Raw genomic sequence first — 20,001 nt, 5'->3', positions numbered from 1 at the left:
CACACGCGGAACTCGACCGGAGGGCATTAAAAAGATAGCGCACTGGATCCGCATCTTCAGTCGCTCGTGTACGGCCTCGCGACTCGCCCGCCTGGTTGTTGTACAACATATTTTACCCCATACAAGCGCATTTCTTTCTTTTTTTCTTTTCTTTTCTTTTTTTTTTTCCAAAAGATTGCCTGTATATACTAAAAGTTAGATTCAGTGCTTTAGGTAATGTACATTATACGCTCGGTGCAGGTACACTGAGATAGTATATATATACACAAAGCAATAAAGTGAATCAGAGCACTTTTCGGGTCTGACTCCGCGTCTCTGTGCCGTACGAAAAAAGATTGAATCATTAGATGTGAAAAACTTGGGTGTACGGTCGAGCCGCACAAATTCGTATGGGACATGGCTTGCCCGCTGGGAAACGGGACGTAAGTATACCCAAAGCTGCCCTCTTCGTGGTAGCTGTATACGAAAACCAAAGGGCAAAGCCAATGAAACATTTCCCCGTATACTTAATTTTGATTTATTGAAATTCCGAAGAGATAATACGAGCCCGGGTGGCGGTGGCAGTGGTGGCACGACCTGCCTGATGGAGGGTCCGGGGGTGCTCTACGGCGAGTACCTCATGCTGAACAAAATCCTGTCCGCCCAGAGACTCCTCAGCACGGAAAACAACAAGGAAGTCCACGACGAGCACCTCTTCATCGTCACACACCAGGGTAGGCGAATACTATTTTACCTATACTCGAAATCAGAGAGAAAAAAAAAAAACATGATAAATCGATCGGTTTGGCTTTTCAGCTTACGAGCTGTGGTTCAAGCAAATCATCTTCGAGCTCGACTCCATAAGGGCGCTCTTCAACAACGACGAGAGACATCGGCAAACTCATCTTTCCTTCGATTGCCAGCACGACGATGGAGCAAAGAGCAGCTCGAGCGGCGATTCCGAGGCGATCGACGAGTCGAGAACTCTGGAGATCCTTAAGCGGCTGAATCGCATAGTGCTCATCTTCAAAGTGAGTTCATACCGTCGCGTACCGCAAAACCCATGGTGTAACCGTTTACTTTACTAGTTTTGGATTTTTTCCAAATCATACGTACTTATAACATGAGTAAGCGCGAGGCCCTGTGTATAAATATATGTAGCGCAGGTGTGATGGTTATACATGACCAAGTGGGTGAACAACCCCTGGCGACAAGCCAATTACATCGCGGCAAGGGTCTTAATTGAATTTCTTCCGCGCTAAAAGAGCATCACCGCCTTGTGGCCAGGCATGACCTTGGTTATTTTTCTTTTATTTATCATCGCTCGTGATTTTAAATGTAGTGCACATCGTTACGTGTATGATTGTATATCAAAAATCTTGGGAACTTCAACGACAGGGAGATTTGTTTATTAATAACCGCGTGCCCGTGTTAACTACGCGCGTTCTCGTTTGCACGGAATAGTGGCATGTACAAGAGAGAAGAGCAATTTCACCATATCGTTATAAGTCTGGTTTGTCTCGCTCGCGTGTATTTTTACCGATTTATCTTTCTTTGTATATTTAACGAAAGCCACAAATATTTGCGCGCAAAGAAAAAGTAAATTCATTCCGCCATGATGGAAAAAAAAAAAAAAAAAAAAAAAAAAGTGTAAGTCATTCGTGCACCGACTTCCGACAACAGCGAGGCCAATCACCCCTTTTTCTGTCCAATTGGTCAGATCGAATGTACAGATGCGTTTACCTACAAGCAAAAAGTCTCGAGTCGCAAAACAACAGGTCACAAAAAGTTTATCAACGATCGAGCTTACGAAATCCCGGTAATCTCGTCCTCTGTGCATACACGTACATTGTTACAATCACACTCGGACCGGCATGTAACGCGTGTGCCACCAAAGGGGTCTTGCCAATTGTAAAAAAGTTTAGCGCTCGGCGGCAATAAAACGGCCAAAAAAAACAAGAAGCTGCGCGTATATATCAATGTTGCGTGCACATTTTTACGATTGTGCCGCTGTATCGAGACGGCAAATGTTATATTGTGAGAAGGGCCGTGGGGTAAGTCGATACGGGGATACGTCACGCGACACCTGCAAGCTGTCCTCCCTTCTCTCGTTTTATAATTACGCAATATCCATACGGGACTATGGACGTGAAATAGTTGTTGCTCTAGCTTCAACTCGTACCATGCCTTACACGCGTCTATATGTATATATATATGTATATACTTGTGGTCACGCTACAGATTATATGAATTGCGATATCGGTTTTTTTTTTTTTTTTTTTTTTCTTGCTATATACTATTTGAGAAAAATAGCTCGCGTACAGCGTTAATGCAATCTTACTTTTGAATGAAAATTTTATTTCAGTACTTCATTATTAACACCTATAATAGCGAATAATCATCGGAAACTCGTGTACACGTATATGCCACTGTTATGATCCAAAAATTTTTATTTCTATATGAAAAATATAATATATACAGATAACACTGTCGCACTTGTAGACAAACAGATAATCTCTCTAAACACTTCTCGCAAATAGCGGTTTTTCCCTTTTTTTTTTTTTTTTTTTTTTTTTTCTTTTTACTCGGATATCGTCACTCATCTCAGTTGGGTATTGATAAAAAAAAGCGAATGTCTCAGCTGTCCTTCCAAAAAAATAAGATTATTTCAAAATTACCATCGCTATGCTATTATCAACCGTACGTACATAGTGTGTATATATACGTACAGTTAGATAGTGAAACTGACGAAACGCGAAATTCATACGTTTTTCCATGTACTGGTTCTTATTTTTTGTCACTTGTAATCATCATAATAATAAAAGCATATATGTATCAATATACTCAAAACGAGAGTCAAAGAAAGCGCAAATTAAAAAACTCAGATTTAGATTGAACGTGAGTTTGCGCTTCTTTCTTCGACCGATACATCGATGTACATTTTATACATGTATGAATAATATATTAAAATGATGGATGCAACGGAAAACGTATTCCACCGACAGTTGTTGGTGGACCAGGTGTCGATCCTGGAAACGATGACGCCCCTGGACTTTATGGCCTTCCGCGACTACCTGTGCCCGGCCTCGGGTTTCCAATCGATGCAGTTTCGCCTGCTGGAAAACAAGCTGGGCGTCAAGCAGGAGCACCGCGTCAAGTACAGCCAGAACTACACGCGCGTCTTTGGCCGCGACCCGCGCGCCGTCGAGGCGATACGGCGCAGCGAGGAGGAGCCCAGCCTCAGCCACCTCGTGCAAAAGTGGCTGGCCCGCACCCCCGGACTGGAGGCCCACGACTTTGACTTCTGGGGCAAGTTTGAGCGCGCCGTCGAGCAGATGCTCCAGGACCAGCGCGATCAGGCGGATGTACGATTTTTTCCTTTTTTTTTTCCATCACTTAAATCAAACAAAAATATATGTACGTGCGTCTGTTCAGGCCGAAACGAAGGAGGAGTCTCGCAAGCATCTGTTGAACAACGTCGCGGCTCGGCAAGCCGTCTTCGACTCGATTTTCAATGAGAGCCTGCACAATGCCCTGGTTTCGCGGGGCGAGCGCCGCTTCTCGCACGCAGCCCTCCAAGGGGCGGTCATGATAACCCTGTACCGCGACGAGCCCCGCTTCAGCCAGCCCCACCAGATTCTCACGGCTCTCATGGACATTGACTCGCTCATCACCAAATGGAGATGTCGGTTCAGTTCAAATTTTTTTTTTTTTTTTCTTTTTTTTTTTTCTTTTTTTCACCTTTTTTCCTGAACAATGGGTTTTGCTTCTCTCGCAGATAATCATGTACTGATGGTCCAAAGGATGATCGGCTCGCAGCAGCTGGGCACCGGCGGCTCGTCTGGATATCATTACTTGAAAACGACTTTGAGGTATACAGCGTATTTGCCGAGTAGTGTGAAATATAAATGCACACAATATTGATTAGTAGGTGACAAAAAAAGAAAATACTATGCACATTACCAACGAGTGACACCGTTGTTTCAGCGATCGTTACAAGGTCTTCGTCGACCTGTTCAACCTCTCGACGTTCCTAATACCCCGGCATTTAATACCCCCACTGAGCAAGCGCATGAAAACGAGATTATCGATGGCTTGGGGCTTGGGCCTCGAGGAGGTGGCTCTTTCGTTGGAAAACTCGTCGCTCAACGACTCGACGGGCTCGTCGTCGTACAATTCAACGGGTTTTGAAAACAAAACCGGAAAAAACGGCTATCAAAGCGACAGTAATAATTATTACGAAAATACTGGCAGCGACGACTAATGTGTTCATTGTTTATGTGCATATCACTTTTACATATGGGTTGAGGGTCGAGGGGATAAAAGTTAGTGTGATTCGTGAACAATAATTTATTTTTTATTAGTAAATTTTTATTGTCTAACGGTTACTTATTACGACATACATATATCTTATTATGTATATTATATATGTATATGTCTCGCATTAAAAGATTTATTGCTTCTACTGTGTTTTGTCGACGAAATTTTTAAATATATGTCCATAAAAATCTGTATTTAAAATACACCTATCTCTACCATTTTTGGTTGTTTTATCTTATACATATAAACTTTAATCGATCGTTACCTATTATATATTAGTGTCGATCATATATATATTTCAATCATCCATTCAACAAAAAAAACAACATAAATGACAATGGTTGAAATAGCGTGGATTTTAGAATGTATAGTCGCATATTACTTGTTTATTGTAGGTGTAAGGAAGAGTATTATTGCTTTTCTCATCTTTTGTCAATATAATAATATTTTTACAAATTACAAAATCTCGTTAAAAATACTTGGACCGCAATATAAAAATCACAATGTATGTCTAAATAGGCACATCATCTCAAATCCACTGATTAATCATATTTTTTAATGAACAATATCCATAGAGGAAACTTGATTCGCTATTCCTGCAAACGATCGAAAAAAATAATTATCGTACAAACTTCATATAATCATGATGCAGATTACAGTGGTAGAAAAAGTAAGTAAATACCACATAGATTGTTGCCAATCGCTATATGCAAGTACCCGTGGATTCCAAAGGATGGACCCCAGGAGTTTCTAACGATGTAGTAGGGTATCGCTCCTGTTTTGTTGTATCCCACGATTTGCACAGCGTGATTAAGGTTTTCGAAAGATCCGTCGCAGTGGAACTGAATAATACCACCCAGGTAATTCTGCCAGGACAGAGCATTAACTGCAGTGGCAACGGGTCCTTTGGTTACCAGCTGCTCTAGAAGTAAGTCCTCGGCATCGACAAAACTAAACAAGGACAACGATCTTTACATAATTGTATGTACTCGAGGATTATACATCATAAAAACATCGACACAAATTTCTTTCTATGATTATTTCTTTTTTTTTTTTTTTTTTTTTTTATACACGACATTTTCTTCCATTTTTTAAGCTCATTATTTTTAATTGGCAAATTATGTTTAAAATGATTTTTAAAAACTAAAATTTCACTACTTAACGATTCAAGCCATCTAAAATAGATATTACCGATCCTTTACGCTTTCAAGGACAACTACTACTCGCAATAGCAATCACGTGTGCACCTTATATAACAAACCATGTAATTACATGCACAACATCTATACAAGACTTAAAAAATAACATGAAGGAATTAACTTTGGATAAAATTACGCTAACGTATATTTTTGACCAACTTACTTATCACAGGTAAAATCTGATATTAGGATACCCTCTTGTGTCGTTGTTGTTTTTCTAGGATTAAAATCAAATGGTAAATATATGTTCTATTCTACTGCAGATTACTAAAAGTTAATCTATAGTTGATTTTTTCGTTTACTTTTGTATTTTGCAAACATCCGTCGTCCTGGTAAGTGGATAACTAGGTTCAGGTAATATTTTTGTTTTGGTGGCCACCAACCATTCGAGCAAACTACAAATATCTCCTCCATCGCATCCAAAATTACTGTTTCCTGCACAGTCAATCATCTGAAATGTATGAGTTGCTGCTTTTTAGAAATTGTTTGAACAAGCAAAAACCATCAGAAAATTTTAAAATCCACCTCTTGCACACTGAATGATTTGAGAGTTCCATTGGCAATGGCAAACATAGATTCAGCTGTCTCAACAGAACTGAAAGCCCAGCAAGCTCCACATGCACCCTGACTCTTGATAGCAGTGATAACTCCCTTATCTCTCCAGTCGAATTTCTTTGGCAATTCTTTTGCTGCTGCTCTTTCGTATCTCTTGTGCGAATGAATGTGATGATAATGGCACTTGTGGTGTCTTTCACTGCGCTCGGGAAGATCTGGGCGTAGGTGAAGGTCCAGGAATTCCTTCTCAGTCAGATCGGAATAATTTGTCGGGCCATAGCGCGCACTTTCATCTGTGTTTCGTAATCTGTTTAACTTTTCGATTTTCCGGAGCGATAGCTAAAATTATTGTTTGATAAAAATAAGAATTACATTTTTAATCCTCAATATTTAAATTATACAGGTTTTCGAATACGCAAAAGAAAAAAAAAGACGCTCGATTCGTTTGTTGGTAAACAAACAAAAATAAATCGCCCACCTGTTCCTCTGCAATCCAAAATCAAACCCGGCAAAATTACCTGAAATCGTTCGAATCTCCTCTCATACTCCTCAGGATTGGATTTGTACGGCTTCTTGTACTCTTTAACGTAAGCCTCAAACAACTTAACATCTTCAAGATTTTTTTCGGGCTCAACTCTTATGGGAATCGCAAAAAAACACAAACTTATAATTAAAATTGCCAAACCAATCGTTTTCCACTCCATTACTTGTCTTTAATTGTGAACTCCATTCCTAAAGTTTAGCACACAACGCACGCTTATCACCTTCTTTCTCACATTAAAACTTTAATGACTTTTTTCACGAATGTACAGCGGCACACAACTCAAATCACTACTTTCAGCTCTCAGTGTACGCGCGCGAGCCGCACTGAGGAATATATTTATAAGATGCAAGACTTACAAGGCTTTAGGTAAATGGATATTTCACAGTGCACAATCGACACCCACTATGGCACTGTTCATGTGCACACACTGCACAGTCACAGTGCAATGCTTGCTTGGACTTAGTAGAAGTCGTAGCGCACACAAACGCGCGCGCGCGTACATATTCTAGACAGACCGGCATTGTAGTTTGCGCTTCAAGAGACCAATAATCAAGAGTATACTGCGTCTGCGATGCTACGCACGCGATTAGATAAAAAACTAAGAAAAAATTACCACAGATGTGTGCGATTGCGGTAAAGTGCTCCTGGTGCCTTAATAACAAAGCGTTTCAGTGGAATGCAATAGGTTACTTCAATGAAAATGACAAAGCAGCAAATTCAATTTTTTTGGTTTTATTGAAAATAATTAATTAATCATTCAAGCTACTGCAGGTAAAGGTGCAGGAGGAGCACCCATGTCTTTAAGTGGATTAACGATCTTCGCCTCGCTAACAGGTGAGGTGTATATTATTTCTTCTTTTGGTTCCTGAACAATAACATTATCGGGCAAGGGTTTTTTAGGGCCATTCTTGCCATTTGGATCCCACGGTAACATAATCTTGACTTTTATGCCCAAAACTCCTGTAAATAAAACACAATGGGTTGTATTTAGGGGAATTATGTCCTTTTTTGTTTTATTAATTTATTTAATAAGCAGATACATTACCTTGCCTGAGGAGTACGTGTCTAGTGGCACTGTTCACGTAGTCGTTTGTCGGTTCACCAGAGTGAATCATAAGTCCATCAACGAACTTCATAGACTTGGCTCTCTGTCCTCGAAGCTTGCCACTGACAACGACTTCGCATCCTTTAGCACCAGATTCCATGATGAACCTGAGCACACCATAACATGCTCTGGAAGGAGAGTAACATTTTGCAAATTAGTTCAACTTTAAATACGGATACCTTGATTGATTATAAGAACTTTTAACAAGTACATCACAACGTTACACTACGTTTAACTTTGTAAATAGCAATACCTTCTGACAGCGAGCCCTCCAATCAATTTGTAACGGAGAGATTCAGCCTGAGCAATGGCGCAAAGACCTCTTGTGGCCACTTTTTCAGCGTAGAGCTCGACACTGTGATCTTTGAAGTTGAATCTTTTCTGAACCACAGAGGTCAGTTCCCTGATTCTCCTGCCCTTCTCTCCCAATACACTCTGGGTGTGGGTAGCCATGAGGATAATTTCTGTCCTCTGTGGAGTGACACGAACCTCAACACCAGAGTACCCATCTTCGGCGAGTTCACGAGTCAAGAACTCGTTCAGCTCAGCTTTAAAGACTCCATCTCCGACGAACTAAAAACAACAAAAAAGTGTTTCAATTAATTGAATAAAAAATTTGGTGCAAAAATACGCATTGAGAAGCTGCAATTGCTTACAACTACGAACACTGTTCAATCTCAAAGTTGAGTATATTTACGTTAGGAATTCAATTTTCATCAACATTGAAAAAACAATAAATAATAACATTGATATGTGTCATGAAAATAAATTAATTGGCTACCGTTGACACTTTTTTAAATAACGGATATTTCAAATAGTATACAATATAATGCCATCACGATAATCTTAACAAAAACATTAGTTGATGAAACATCGCTGACAATACAGGGTTATGTTCTGCTCAGCGACTCAATAACTCCATTTTAACACAAAAATAAACAAGACACTTCAAAAAGTTGAAAAAACGTGGCCTCTGGATAAACCGCGTACAAAACTGCAATTCACTTTTAACGATATAAGCAGATAAAATAATTTAATTTGATCTGAAAAATCAACACAGCCCACGGACACTGGAATTAACCCCTCGTCAGCCGCAACAGTATCCTTCGAATCCTCCAGTTTTATCGTGTCAGAAGCCACCCAGCTGCGAAAACCGGGTAATGGAACCATCGCAGATTTTGCTGATATGCGTATTTTTGCACATAATCATGAATAAACTTGTTAATTCGACACAAACCTTTCGTTTTTTTGAAATCGATGCGACAGCCATGATTACAAGCTACGACGGGAAGAGCGAAAAAGAGCACGGCTTACTCTCGCACATGCACGCGCGCCATGGACAAAAAGCAAGTGTGTCAAAAACGTAAAGCTGTATTTAGATGGCGTCGCTGCAGTCGCGTAAATACACGACCTCTTCACATCCACTCGGAATGTAATTTCTATATGGAGCTGCGAATAGACTCTGCGCACAAGAGAAAGAGCCAATCAGAGCTATGGAGGACTTTTCCACTTCGAGCTCTGATTAGTTCTTCCCATTGCAGTCGCGCGGCTCTATCGCCCACGAAATTGCAGTCTTGTGAGTAAGTTACTGTTTGCTCCCTTGTCGCATTGCATGGTTTGTTTTTTGGATCTCTCTTTGCTTTGCCGTTTTACAAGCTTTTACGCAATCAAACGCAAGGTCCTCAAGAAGGAATTATCATTTTCATTCAGGACGATAATAGGAATTATTTAACTATAAAATGTATATTTACTTGTTTTTTTTTTTTTTTTTTAATTTTATTTGAAAAAACAACCATAAACCGTAACATACGTGTTTATACTGTCAGGTATATCTGATGTGTATGAATATAAGAATCAAGACATGGTGATACAGTTTTCTGGCATTGGCCAATCGAAATTACAACAATAACGATCAATCACTCACATCAGACTAACAATAGTTTAAAAATTATTATTAATTGAACCGTTCCCAGCTTGTGTGTAACATACAACTTGCACAAATTTGTTTAAAAACGTGTCTTACAAGTCAGTTCACACTAAATAGTGAACACGAATGTTCCTTTTTTTCTCAATCTACATTAATATATTTAACGTCCATTCGAACATCGAACATTTAGTTTTATATTTAAATGGACAAGTGCTTGATGTTTGCTTGATTTTAACATTTATCAGTCCACTAAAATTTTCAAAAATGAGTGGATGATCATCTTTGTTCAATTTATCAATAAAAAATCTAATCGAATGTGGGATCTGTTATTTATCATTCAAAGACGAATAATAAATCTCAAATAATGATTGAAGCTTTAGACCGCTTTTTGGAATTATTGTAAAGAATGAAAATACATATAAATTTTATAAATTCGTCACTGAAATATCTCAATATAACATGTAAAAAAGTTAATAACTTTTTAACATTTTGCTAGAAAGATTCGTTTTTATCAAAACCTTTGGTACCACAAAAATATCCAGTCACTTTTCAGGTACCAGGGTATAAACTGTAAATTCAATTACATACCTTTAAATTTTTCAACCATAGGCGTTAATAAAAAGAAATTTTAGGACTAAAAGTATTTTGCATTAATGATTTAATTTTTATCGAATTTTTCAATTGAAAAAGGACTATCGCTCACAAGGTATGAAATGACATATGTTTTACGAGCTTTTAACAAAATTTATAAAATAACATCTTATAGTGAGTATGTTCATAAGGACATAATAGCATGAATTTTCTAAACAAAATGGTAACCTTACGAATGTTTATGTAGGTAAAGTTTAAAAAAGTTCAAAAGACCGTTGGTCTTCAAATCCTTTCAAGTGACAAAGCATATCTAGTCACCAAAATATGTTAAACACAGGATTCAAAAATTCATCATCATCAGGATAACTTGTTTTCCAGGTGATTTTATTGTTGATGAACAGGTGTCATTCTGAGCATCATTTCAACAAAACCTCCGAGAATCTTTCGAAGAATGACTGGCAATGTTGGTTTCATAGCAATGCTACTGATGGTATTTGTAATTTCAATGAAAACTTGGCGGGTAAACTGATTTCTTCGAGAAGACAGGCGTAGCTGCAGAAATTGGTAATAGATGATAGGAGTGAAAAGTCCGGTTCTTCCACTACAGAAAAAAATAACATGATTAAATTTTATAAAAAGTTGGAAAATACATATAATGCAGCAACTACTCACGTAAAAATAAGCAACACAGTCAAAGGTAGAATTAGGATTTCACAAAGAGCACAAAGCCGTAATATACTTCTCGACTGGAATTCGACAAGTGAAATCAACAAACGAGCTCCCCACCAACTGTTTTGACCTAATCTCTGTAAAATAATTTTTTTTATTTCGTTTAGTAGTTGAAAGAATATGGCAACGTTGTTAAATTTCTTAGAAATGGTTAAAAGATCATATTTTATGCTGTACTTAAAGTTTGTGCATGTTTAAATATGATGACTTTGAAGTTTGAGAACTTTAATAAGCATTGGTTGTGTCATGATGATAGGTGCTTATTACTGATAGTATGTATGTACTTACATCGAGAAGAGTCAGAGAATAGCTTGCAGAATGTAGAAGAGCAAACAAAAATACGGGCACGATCACCACTAAAATTTTTTTTATTATTGTTAAAAAAAAAATGTTTTCGGATGTGCAGAAATTCTCTAAATTTTATGTAAAAGGAAAAACTTACTCGTTACTGGTGCAGTCATCTGAAATATGCATGTATAAATTATGTAATGAAATGAGTCTTCGATAAACAAATTTCTCATAAATTCAGCTGTGAAAGAAATTCTTGGTACTCTTTGATGTAGGCGAAGTATGTTTGTTGCTGTACAACTTAGCAGGACCTTATAATAGGCATCATATGGGTTTCTGAAATAAAATAACATACAGAGAGAATTGAATGAAAAACATCGCAAAGCTTGTAAAGGTACAATGTTTACTCACCCAAATATCGGAAGTAGATATACAAAGGTGAAAAGTATAGTGATAAGTCTTATTGCGCATTGGGCAGCTTTAATTTTATCCTGACTTAATTCCTGCTTGACTGCAAACCAACCCGTTTGAGGGGCTGAATTAGTTCTGGACTCGCCTGAAGTATCTGCCATTCTGTAAACAATTAATTATCATGTGAACCTCAAAATTTTTACGTGAAGTGTTGTGAACGTTCTCTAATACTGGCATAGAGAACTGAATCAGGAAAATTAATGTGTCATCTAAATGTGCATAATCATGCATGCAAGAAAAATGTAAATTAGAGATGTAGCAATTACGTGCTATTTTGTATGGTATTCAATCTTCTATTGGTGACCTTCCATTAAGTAACCTGCAGTCCCATGAAACTCACATTTTTTTATATATATATAATACATCACACTTTTTCACTCTCTTAATTGAAAAGCGATTCGATTACAATTATAAAAATGAGTGTTGAATGAATTAACATATTTGCAAGTGACTTTCTAAAAAAGGAAAGTTTTTTCGTGCAGCTGATTCGGCAAAAAAATGAAATTAAGTACGCTTGAAAGCTACCAAAAAAGGGAAATAAGTATAAGGTGGAAAACTGAACTGATGGCTCGCTCCTGCTGCTGAAATCGAAAGTTATAAATAAACTCAATGAGAAGCGTCTCGCAAAAAATGTAAAAGTAAAAAAGAACGCCCGGAGACTTATTAAATACCGAAGTAAGTGTAGGTACTAAATGTCTACTTCGTATAAACATGGAGCACCAAAAATTGTTTCTCACGGCAACACGACTCTTCAAATGATAAGTACCCTAGTATTTTGTAGATGGTAACAAAAAAGCATACTCACGTAAACGAAACTCTGATTATCTCTGTTGGAGCTTGATCCTCAGCTTCAGCTCTTCTTGGAGATGACCAATTACCTGTAGCCACACGCCACACTGACACTATATATTGGTCACCGTATACACGATTTACGCACGACTCCTCAGAGACTGTACTCACCGAGCAAATACCTCACCGACCACTGTCCACGTCCACGTTCCACGTAATACATTTACTTACAACGAGATTCAACACTTTTTGCGATTGCGATACGATATTAAGTATAACGATTGCATGCACCGTCGAGAGATCGACGAACGCTACCTCGATTCTTAACGAGACGCGAAAATGGGGCAAACAAGAGAGTGAAGCAAGTCTCAAACAAAATGCACATGTTTTGGAATCAAGTCAAAGAAATTACTTTTTTTAGCTGTACATACAACACACTCATCTAAGTGCTTGTACGGGTGTCAATAAAGTAGTAAAAAGTATTGTTGTCGCAGTACTGTCATCATTTGTCACTTCTTGAGTTTGAATAAAATACAAAATATCGTACCAGCCGACAGCTTATCAGCTGTTCTTCGTTGAATTATACATGTGACACATTCACACATCCTACCCGTAAGTTTAATATACATCTGTGTCTCGGTCTTATTGATTTTTCATATTTTTTTACGCAAGTACTCGTATACAAATTTACCAATTATTAGTGTGTTGCAGTTTGTAAGATGTATTTTTTTCATCTTACACATCCACACGCACGATTCAAACAAAAGCGAAATTTCGGAGTTTCGGAGTCGAGAAGTTTGAAATGTTCGAGTTGGAACTGTTTCTCGTCAATGTAATTCACGTTGATGATGAGATAATGTAAAATTATCTTCTTATACACACCATTGGATAAGGTTAAGTTTATTCATTCGAATATTTTATTAGATATTGCTTTATTAATTTCAAGTTCGACGAATCATCCAATTTGGCAACGTTGACGAGCAATTAATCAATTTGAATAACTTATAATTTATTCAAAATTTTCTGAGCGCAGAAACTAAACTTACGCGTGGGGCGCCAAATTTGAATAATCATGGAATCGGTATTGGCTTTGTTGATTCGATTACTTTAATAAAATAAAATTTAAATACATGCCTGCTACGTGACGATTACGATACAGAAACCTAGATCCATTTATTAGATTTATTTTTTTGCGGATATTGCTAAATAACCGTGAGTACACATACGTTATGCTCATTTTTGCATCGTATTAACAACATAAATATGATCATCTTATTTATTATTAATATGCAATACCTATAATGATTTTTATTATTCACAAAGATTTTATATCTATGATGTAAGTACAATATAATAATAATGATGAGATAATTCGAAACCTGATATTTTGGAGTTGCTCCCAAACATCACATTTTGAGTAGTCACTCAGTTTTTAGTAGGTTCTCAACAGCAAACACACATGTTTACGTACATAAAATGTGCAATGAATTTTCTTAACAATGAGGTATTTACTCTTAAATATTTTTATATTTTCTACTTTATCCATACAGTTGTTCGATTGCTTGACCAATCGATGTGCTAGCGTTGTAGAAATATTTTAGTAAAGCAAAATTATAATTCATGAAAACATTTGAAACAAATTAATCAAACAAATCATGAGTAAGTTTTAAGCCCCTCTCCTTTAGATGCATACGGAACGACTTGTGTTCCCCAGGAAAAAGACATCAAAACAAAGCACACTATTTATAAGACTGACTGATATTGGCAAAAAATACTACACCACGAAGTTGTTCTTTCCTTCTTCTTGAGCAAATATGAAAATAAAATCTGACTGACGATATCATCCCTATTCCCAACTAATAGCTTAATAAATCAATAAAATTTTCGTTACATCAGTTTTTCTTTTAGTCATATGACGGAATTAATTCGAGTATATCAAAGGAGCGTACCATGGCGCACCTCCTTTGTAGTGCATTTGTTTAAACTATTTCAAATACCTACTTCAAATTTAAAAGAAGAAAAAATTTTTTTTTTTTTTCTAAATTTCTTTAAAAATTATCGTTATTCAAATACTGTCCATATTCGTTAAAACAATTTCAAAAACTATTAATGGTTTGTGAAAATTATCGATCTCTTATTTAAAAATACAATTTTATCGAATGTAAAAAAAAAAAAAAACAACTTTTTTTTTAATAATAATCGCAACTTAGTCCAAGTCTGTCGACACAGAGAAAGTCGGCCTCGAGAGTCGGGAGCGAGTTTACCGTTAACTTTCTTTCGCGTCTAAGCGAACATTCACCAGATCCTTGTGTGTATATTACGTTTGATAATACACCATACACCTACATACGCGTGTATATAGCTATACAAGCACAGAGATGTTTCAAGTATATTGATTTTATGTATTATTGCATAGATTTTTTTTTTTTTTTTCATTAGTATATTGTAACGTCAGGGAACCGGTTTATCACAATAAATGTTTGTCGGCGATGCAAAAAAAAAAAAAAAAAAAAAATTAAATAAGGATCTAATGCATTGCTTTATTGTCAGACGTTTTTGTCCCGACAATCAGAGCCCAACACTTTTCTTCCTCTTGTTTTTCATCACACCTACCCGTTCGAGTAAAAAACAAGGTGCTCTTATCAAACGTAAAAAAAAACAACGACTTAGCTGAAAAGTCCAAAATTCATTGTTATTAGCGTCTTTCGTTTTTATTTTAAACGAGAGACGCTAAAAATTGAGCGTACTCGAAGAAAAAGAAGAAGTTGCATAAACCGGCTGACCCGAATAAAAAAATATAATTGCGTTAAAAAAAAAAAGGTAATAGTTTGCATTTGCCTGCACAGCCAATATATATACTTGAGTCCCAGTTAACTTGGTATTGTTGAGCAACGATGGCAAAACGATGAATTTTTTTGAGCAACGTCACATTTGTATATACATATACATCATCATTTTTCAGAATGAAAAATCAGCAGTGCGAAAAAGTCCTCGGAGAGCGGCCTAAAAAAACGAAACTGCACGTACGATTAACCTGCCGCTGAAGCGCGCGAGAGGAGGGGCGATAAGTAATAGGCTTCGAAACGGTCCGCAGTCGCGCGCGGACTTTCGAATGAAGCGGGAGCACCGGTTACCGCTAGCCGAGGAGGAGTCGACATCAGCAGCTCGTTACTTACCCCGTTGTGCGTACAAGTCCTCGTCGGCATCATCCGGCTTGGGTATGCTGTTTTTCATCCTGGGCTCGGTGGCCACCCTGCTGGGCTACGGCCTCGTCAGAAGACGCAACAACGGCAGAATCGCCTTTGCGCTCGACTGGCTCAGACTCCAGGTCGAGTACAACGCGGTCGCTGTCAAGGAGATTTTCTACGACCGGCTCCAGGCGCGATACAACAGGACAGGTGAGGTTCGCGAGACGTTGATTTAAATTTTAAGCCTCTGCACACCATGACAATATGTGGTTTTTACCCTATTGTATATATACGTTCTGTTTTCGAGAGTGCGCATATAAAATATATATTATGTACCTGTCCGTAGACATCATACGTGAGTAAACACTTTCTCTCTCGCGCTCAATATTTCGTTTCGTTATATATATATAGTGTAGATGCGTGAATTTTAGCACGTCGTAGGTAGGCTTCGTTAACATTATTTATGATTTTACGGCCTTTATTGAGCCTCCGGATGTCCAAGTGTGCCGGATTGCATCTTGCAATGCATGCGGGCAAAAAACAATCAAAGGCCGATAATTTGAAACTGAAAGGTTTATGTTTGCGGAAAAAATGATTTTTTTTTTTTAAAGCCTTTTTGAAAAAAACGCGGTTTTTTAGAATTCCAATTCAGACGGGTTGTTTCCGGGACTTTCAAATTTAAAAAAAAAAAAAAAAAAAATTTCACGTAACAATCACCTTCTCAAAGCATATTTTCGATGAAAAGATACGCCATTAGTAATAGTTATAACTTGTATTTGTTCCGTTCATTTCATTAAAAAGTTCAAACCTGCTAAGAGCTATTAAAAAACTAAAAATATCGCTATTATGATATCTAAATCGTTTCAGGAGCGCTCGGGGCGCGCCAAACTTCTTATCGGCTTTTTTTTTATCCAAAGCTAATTTTAACTAATGAGCTTTCAAGAAAACCCATCTTCACAATACATTGAACTGCTACGAGTTGATAATTTTGTCTTCGATATCTTTTTACTCTAATTTAAAATTATTGATAAAAATACCTATGTATGAAATACATCGGTAAAATTTTATTCCGATCGACTTGAAGTTCTTCTTTAAAACTTTGGATACACTTTTTTTTAATACCAAATAAATTTATAACTTTTGCTAACACAACCAATAATATTTAATTGCGAAACTCGCAATAACAACTCGGAAAGTCCAAACGAAACGTCACTGACAAATTCGAATAGGCGTGTTATCATCAAATTTAATTATACCCACCGTATGATTCCAATGTATTCTTAGATTAGATGTTATTGATTCTTATCAAATGGAACAAGCAATTTGTTAAATTGTAACTAAATAAATATTCGCTAAAATGTAAAAGTGCTTAACTGTTTTCAACATTCAACTACACATGGTTATAGACATATATATATGCATATGTTCTCGAGTACCCTTAATGACATTCAAGGCTATAAAAGTGTGCAACTCGCTAAGTAGGTAGTCTCAGTTTAAGGGCAAAACTTTCGAGCCCAAGTATAGTATGTGTATACGCTGACGAGAATACAAGTTCGCGCACTTCAGGGATGTCGAAGGCAGATGCAGCACACTCATGTACCTACTTATGTTCTTTTGACCGAAGCTGCTTGTTTAACTGTTCCTAATAAGCATAGGTATACTTGTATGCGTGTATACATATAGTTGATATACTCTTAGCAGTCTTCTTTATGTAAAATTTCCCGGCTCATGTAGATACGCAGCAGTAAAAATAATGTATTTCACGCGAAAAAGTAAGAATATTTTAATGCAAACAGAGTTGCCGCTCATACCAGGCAGAATAGCTATCGTGACGGGCGGCTCTCGGGGCATAGGCGCAGAAATCGTTCGGATGCTCCTGCAGTGCGACTTGGAAGTCATAATCGGTAATTGTTTACCTATATATTGTACACCTACGTCGTAACATATGTTTGTTCGTCCACGGAAAAATTCACGAATCATTTTGTAGCTTGTCGAAGACCGGCGGCCGGCGACAAGGTTGTCGAGGACATAAGGAAGTCGGGCGTCCTGACTGGAAAGACCAAAGTCATGAAGCTGGACAACTCGAGCCTGGGCTCGGTCCGGGCGTTCGTCGAGGCGTTCAAAAACAACTACAAAAAACTCGACATTTTAATAAACAACGGTGAGAAATTATCTTCCGTGCATGTACTTTCATTACATACAGCTAATTCGTGATCCGATTCCAGCCGGAGTCATGTTCCCGCCGTACGGGGAAACGGAGGATGGCTTCGAGGAGCAGTACGGCGTGAACTACCTGTCCCACTTTTTGCTGACCGTATTGCTGATACCTCTGTTGAAAAACGCCGGCGATTCCGGGCACCCCGCCAGAATCGTCAACGTATCATCGTGCGCCCATCTTTTGGGTGACATCAACTTCGACGACATCAACAGGTGAACCAGTGCTAAATCTCTATATGCGATCGTGGTCATGGTTTTTCCATGAGTATATAAATGTTATAAAATACGCTTTTGATGATTTTTAGACGAAAAGGTTACTTTTTGACCGGCGTCGCCTACGCCCAGAGCAAGTTGGCCCAAGTGTTGTTCACAAAGAGCCTGGCCAGGCTGTTCGAGGAGAAAAAGTTGCCGATTCGGGCCAACGCCGTTCACCCCGGCATCGTGGCCACGGACCTCTTCGACAACTCTTATCTCAAGTATTTGAAACCAGTGGGCCGGCTTTTGTTCAAGGTAAGCTGCACACGCGCTTCTCGTTGTTTGCTGGAACTCAATCAGTTAACGCGATCAATTTGTTGTTCCCCATTTACACCTACACCTGAATCCTAGCAATTTCCAATCCAATCTATACCGGAGCAAACAGCCTATACGTATAATATACGATGTCGATGTTAAGTACAACGACTTGGGGAAAAAAATCACTAATTAGATAAATGCAAATTGTCTTTGTGTTTGCTGTGTGTGTAGACTCCGAGGCAAGGGGCGACGCCTATAGTGTACGCGGCGGTCAGTCCGGCTGTGGAGCACAAATCGGGCCTGTACATCAGCAACTGCCTCGAATCGACAATTAATCCGCTAGCAGCTGACAAAGCCGTTCAAGATCGACTTTTCGAGCTATCGCTTAAACAAGTTGGATTACAAAATGCCTTTGACACCACGTAATCCTTTTTTTATTTTGAACGTTTTTTATAGTAATATATATATCGTACCTCGCCTTCGGCTCGAGCAATGACTACAGTTCAATTTATGTCTTATTAGGTACGTAATGTATACTATTTCTAATTGACCGCATATATTTGTGTATGCATATGGTTATTATACAAAAAACTGATGCGCTCGTTTGTAAAAGATAACTGAATAGCCCCGTCTTTGTCCCTTTCCGTTGAAGATTCTATAGGGTAATTAAATGACTGCTCTTTGATGTAAATTATGTAGATATGTTACGCAGTTTCATGTTTAATAATTTACCATTATGCCTTTGGTTTTACTATTTTTATTAAATACTTTTTTGTAATCAGCTTAACATAGGGCAGAATGTGATTTCTCGTAATAAAAGACCAAGAGTTGAGCTTTACGTCATACGTGACAAACATGCGGTCGTTCGTGAGGCTTGAGTATCGACGATTATAATAGTTGATGACGGAGTGCTAACTAGATGTTATCATATTTATTTTTATACATTTTCACAGTAGATAATATATTATAGGTACATAATGTGATATCCATATATGAGTGTGTGTGTCTTGTTGTGTTCTGATTTTGATCGCACGTACGCACGCACGTACATACAAGACTTTATTACATCTATATGTTATGATTTCTCAAGTGCTAAACTTAGATGTACAAAAATGTACTTCCATCCATACTTTAGCATAAATTTTACCTGCAAAACTACAAATAATCGATAACTAAAATGATTGAAGCGAAGCTTCGTACGTATGGCCGTCCATTTAAAAAGGAGATTTTTGTTATGTCGAGCGGTTAACGCGTTAATTTAATTACATAAAAAATATTTTTTTTTTGTTCTTTTGTAAAATTAATCTAACAAAATTTGTAATTCAATCAAACTAAAATTTCTTCATTTCGAAATATTAAAGCTTTTCGCCCAAGTTAGAATACACAGTCGAAGATGTCGCACTGATTTTTCGTACGTTTTATTCTTGTGAGGTATGCATAAGCATCGAGCTTTGAAAACTAGAATCCCGAAAATGTTTGAAACTTCCAATAAAACCTTGTTAAAGCCTTTTGGCTGGTCAAAAATCTCTCACTGCCCGATATAATGTTTGAGATATCCGACCAAGCGAGCTGCACGAGCGTCCAAA

General features: G+C 37.7%; 5 protein-coding genes across 5 annotated transcripts; 2 read left to right on the top strand and 3 right to left on the bottom strand.

Annotated features, from left to right (window-relative positions):
* Positions 1-260: 260 nt before the first annotated feature.
* vermilion (Tryptophan 2,3-dioxygenase vermilion) lies at positions 261-4,668 on the top strand. The gene is made up of 7 exons (XM_014360958.2): positions 261-422; positions 535-713; positions 796-1,010; positions 2,985-3,344; positions 3,415-3,664; positions 3,758-3,851; positions 3,967-4,668. Exons 1-7 carry the CDS (start codon positions 397-399, stop codon positions 4,241-4,243), a joined length of 1,401 nt encoding a protein of 466 aa, XP_014216444.2. The 5' UTR covers positions 261-396; the 3' UTR covers positions 4,244-4,668.
* LOC106645167 (cathepsin O) lies at positions 4,363-7,010 on the bottom strand. The gene is made up of 6 exons (XM_014360957.3): positions 6,572-7,010; positions 6,024-6,392; positions 5,801-5,949; positions 5,662-5,715; positions 4,982-5,250; positions 4,363-4,895 (listed from the first exon to the last, which is right to left on the bottom strand). Exons 1-6 carry the CDS (start codon positions 6,755-6,757, stop codon positions 4,855-4,857), a joined length of 1,068 nt encoding a protein of 355 aa, XP_014216443.2. The 5' UTR covers positions 6,758-7,010; the 3' UTR covers positions 4,363-4,854.
* Positions 7,011-7,313: 303 nt separating this feature from the next.
* On the bottom strand, positions 7,314-9,055 carry RpS3 (ribosomal protein S3). Its single transcript, XM_014360943.2, has 4 exons — positions 8,940-9,055; positions 7,956-8,275; positions 7,643-7,830; positions 7,314-7,557 (listed from the first exon to the last, which is right to left on the bottom strand). Exons 1-4 carry the CDS (start codon positions 8,970-8,972, stop codon positions 7,355-7,357), a joined length of 744 nt encoding a protein of 247 aa, XP_014216429.1. The 5' UTR covers positions 8,973-9,055; the 3' UTR covers positions 7,314-7,354.
* A 415-nt stretch (positions 9,056-9,470) lies between these two features.
* Kr-h2 (transmembrane protein 33-containing Krueppel homolog 2) lies at positions 9,471-12,721 on the bottom strand. Its single transcript, XM_014360954.2, has 6 exons — positions 12,514-12,721; positions 11,649-11,810; positions 11,392-11,573; positions 11,238-11,305; positions 10,893-11,026; positions 9,471-10,821 (listed from the first exon to the last, which is right to left on the bottom strand). The coding sequence occupies exons 2-6, from the start codon at positions 11,807-11,809 to the stop codon at positions 10,605-10,607; spliced, it is 762 nt and encodes a 253-aa protein (XP_014216440.1). The 5' UTR covers position 11,810; positions 12,514-12,721; the 3' UTR covers positions 9,471-10,604.
* A 148-nt stretch (positions 12,722-12,869) lies between these two features.
* On the top strand, positions 12,870-19,725 carry LOC106645163 (retinol dehydrogenase 12). Its single transcript, XM_089598407.1, has 8 exons — positions 12,870-13,109; positions 13,199-13,390; positions 15,460-15,895; positions 17,482-17,589; positions 17,673-17,846; positions 17,911-18,115; positions 18,208-18,412; positions 18,647-19,725. Exons 3-8 carry the CDS (start codon positions 15,610-15,612, stop codon positions 18,839-18,841), a joined length of 1,173 nt encoding a protein of 390 aa, XP_089454533.1. The 5' UTR covers positions 12,870-13,109; positions 13,199-13,390; positions 15,460-15,609; the 3' UTR covers positions 18,842-19,725.
* Positions 19,726-20,001: the final 276 nt, after the last annotated feature.

Source organism: Copidosoma floridanum, unplaced genomic scaffold (genome assembly GCF_036245765.1).
Source record: "Copidosoma floridanum isolate Cflo_tuat_1 unplaced genomic scaffold, Cflo_Japanese_pri ptg000006l, whole genome shotgun sequence".
Classification (NCBI taxonomy): domain Eukaryota; kingdom Metazoa; phylum Arthropoda; class Insecta; order Hymenoptera; family Encyrtidae; genus Copidosoma; species Copidosoma floridanum.
This window is presented reverse-complemented; position numbering and strand designations above follow the sequence as displayed.

What these genes read in the sequence shown, in the direction of transcription:
- vermilion (XM_014360958.2), top strand. Translation starts at nt 397, where the DNA reads ATGGCTTGCCCGCTGGGAAACGGGAC. An exon ending in TGCCCGCTGGGAAACGGGAC is followed by an intron (nt 423 to 534) that starts GTAAGTATACCC and finishes GAAATTCCGAAG; the next exon opens with AGATAATACGAGCCCGGGTG. An exon ending in GCTCATCACCAAATGGAGAT is followed by an intron (nt 3,665 to 3,757) that starts GTCGGTTCAGTT and finishes CTTCTCTCGCAG; the next exon opens with ATAATCATGTACTGATGGTC.
- LOC106645167 (XM_014360957.3), bottom strand. Translation starts at nt 6,757, where the DNA reads ATGGAGTGGAAAACGATTGGTTTGGCAATTTTAATTATAAGTTTGTGT. An exon ending in AATCATTCAGTGTGCAAGAG is followed by an intron (nt 5,950 to 6,023) that starts GTGGATTTTAAA and finishes CATACATTTCAG; the next exon opens with ATGATTGACTGTGCAGGAAA. An exon ending in GATGTTTGCAAAATACAAAA is followed by an intron (nt 5,716 to 5,800) that starts GTAAACGAAAAA and finishes TTTTAATCCTAG; the next exon opens with AAAAACAACAACGACACAAG.
- RpS3 (XM_014360943.2), bottom strand. Translation starts at nt 8,972, where the DNA reads ATGGCTGTCGCATCGATTTCAAAAAAACGAAAG. An exon ending in CGATTTCAAAAAAACGAAAG is followed by an intron (nt 8,276 to 8,939) that starts GTTTGTGTCGAA and finishes TGTTGTTTTTAG; the next exon opens with TTCGTCGGAGATGGAGTCTT. An exon ending in GGAGGGCTCGCTGTCAGAAG is followed by an intron (nt 7,831 to 7,955) that starts GTATTGCTATTT and finishes CTCTCCTTCCAG; the next exon opens with AGCATGTTATGGTGTGCTCA.
- Kr-h2 (XM_014360954.2), bottom strand. Translation starts at nt 11,809, where the DNA reads ATGGCAGATACTTCAGGCGAGTCCAGAACTAATTCAGCCCCTCAAACG. An exon ending in TATCTACTTCCGATATTTGG is followed by an intron (nt 11,574 to 11,648) that starts GTGAGTAAACAT and finishes ATTTTATTTCAG; the next exon opens with AAACCCATATGATGCCTATT. An exon ending in ATTCTCTGACTCTTCTCGAT is followed by an intron (nt 11,027 to 11,237) that starts GTAAGTACATAC and finishes ATTATTTTACAG; the next exon opens with AGATTAGGTCAAAACAGTTG.
- LOC106645163 (XM_089598407.1), top strand. Translation starts at nt 15,610, where the DNA reads ATGAAGCGGGAGCACCGGTTACCGCTAGCCGAGGAGGAGTCGACATCA. An exon ending in CGACTTGGAAGTCATAATCG is followed by an intron (nt 17,590 to 17,672) that starts GTAATTGTTTAC and finishes ATCATTTTGTAG; the next exon opens with CTTGTCGAAGACCGGCGGCC. An exon ending in TGGGCCGGCTTTTGTTCAAG is followed by an intron (nt 18,413 to 18,646) that starts GTAAGCTGCACA and finishes CTGTGTGTGTAG; the next exon opens with ACTCCGAGGCAAGGGGCGAC.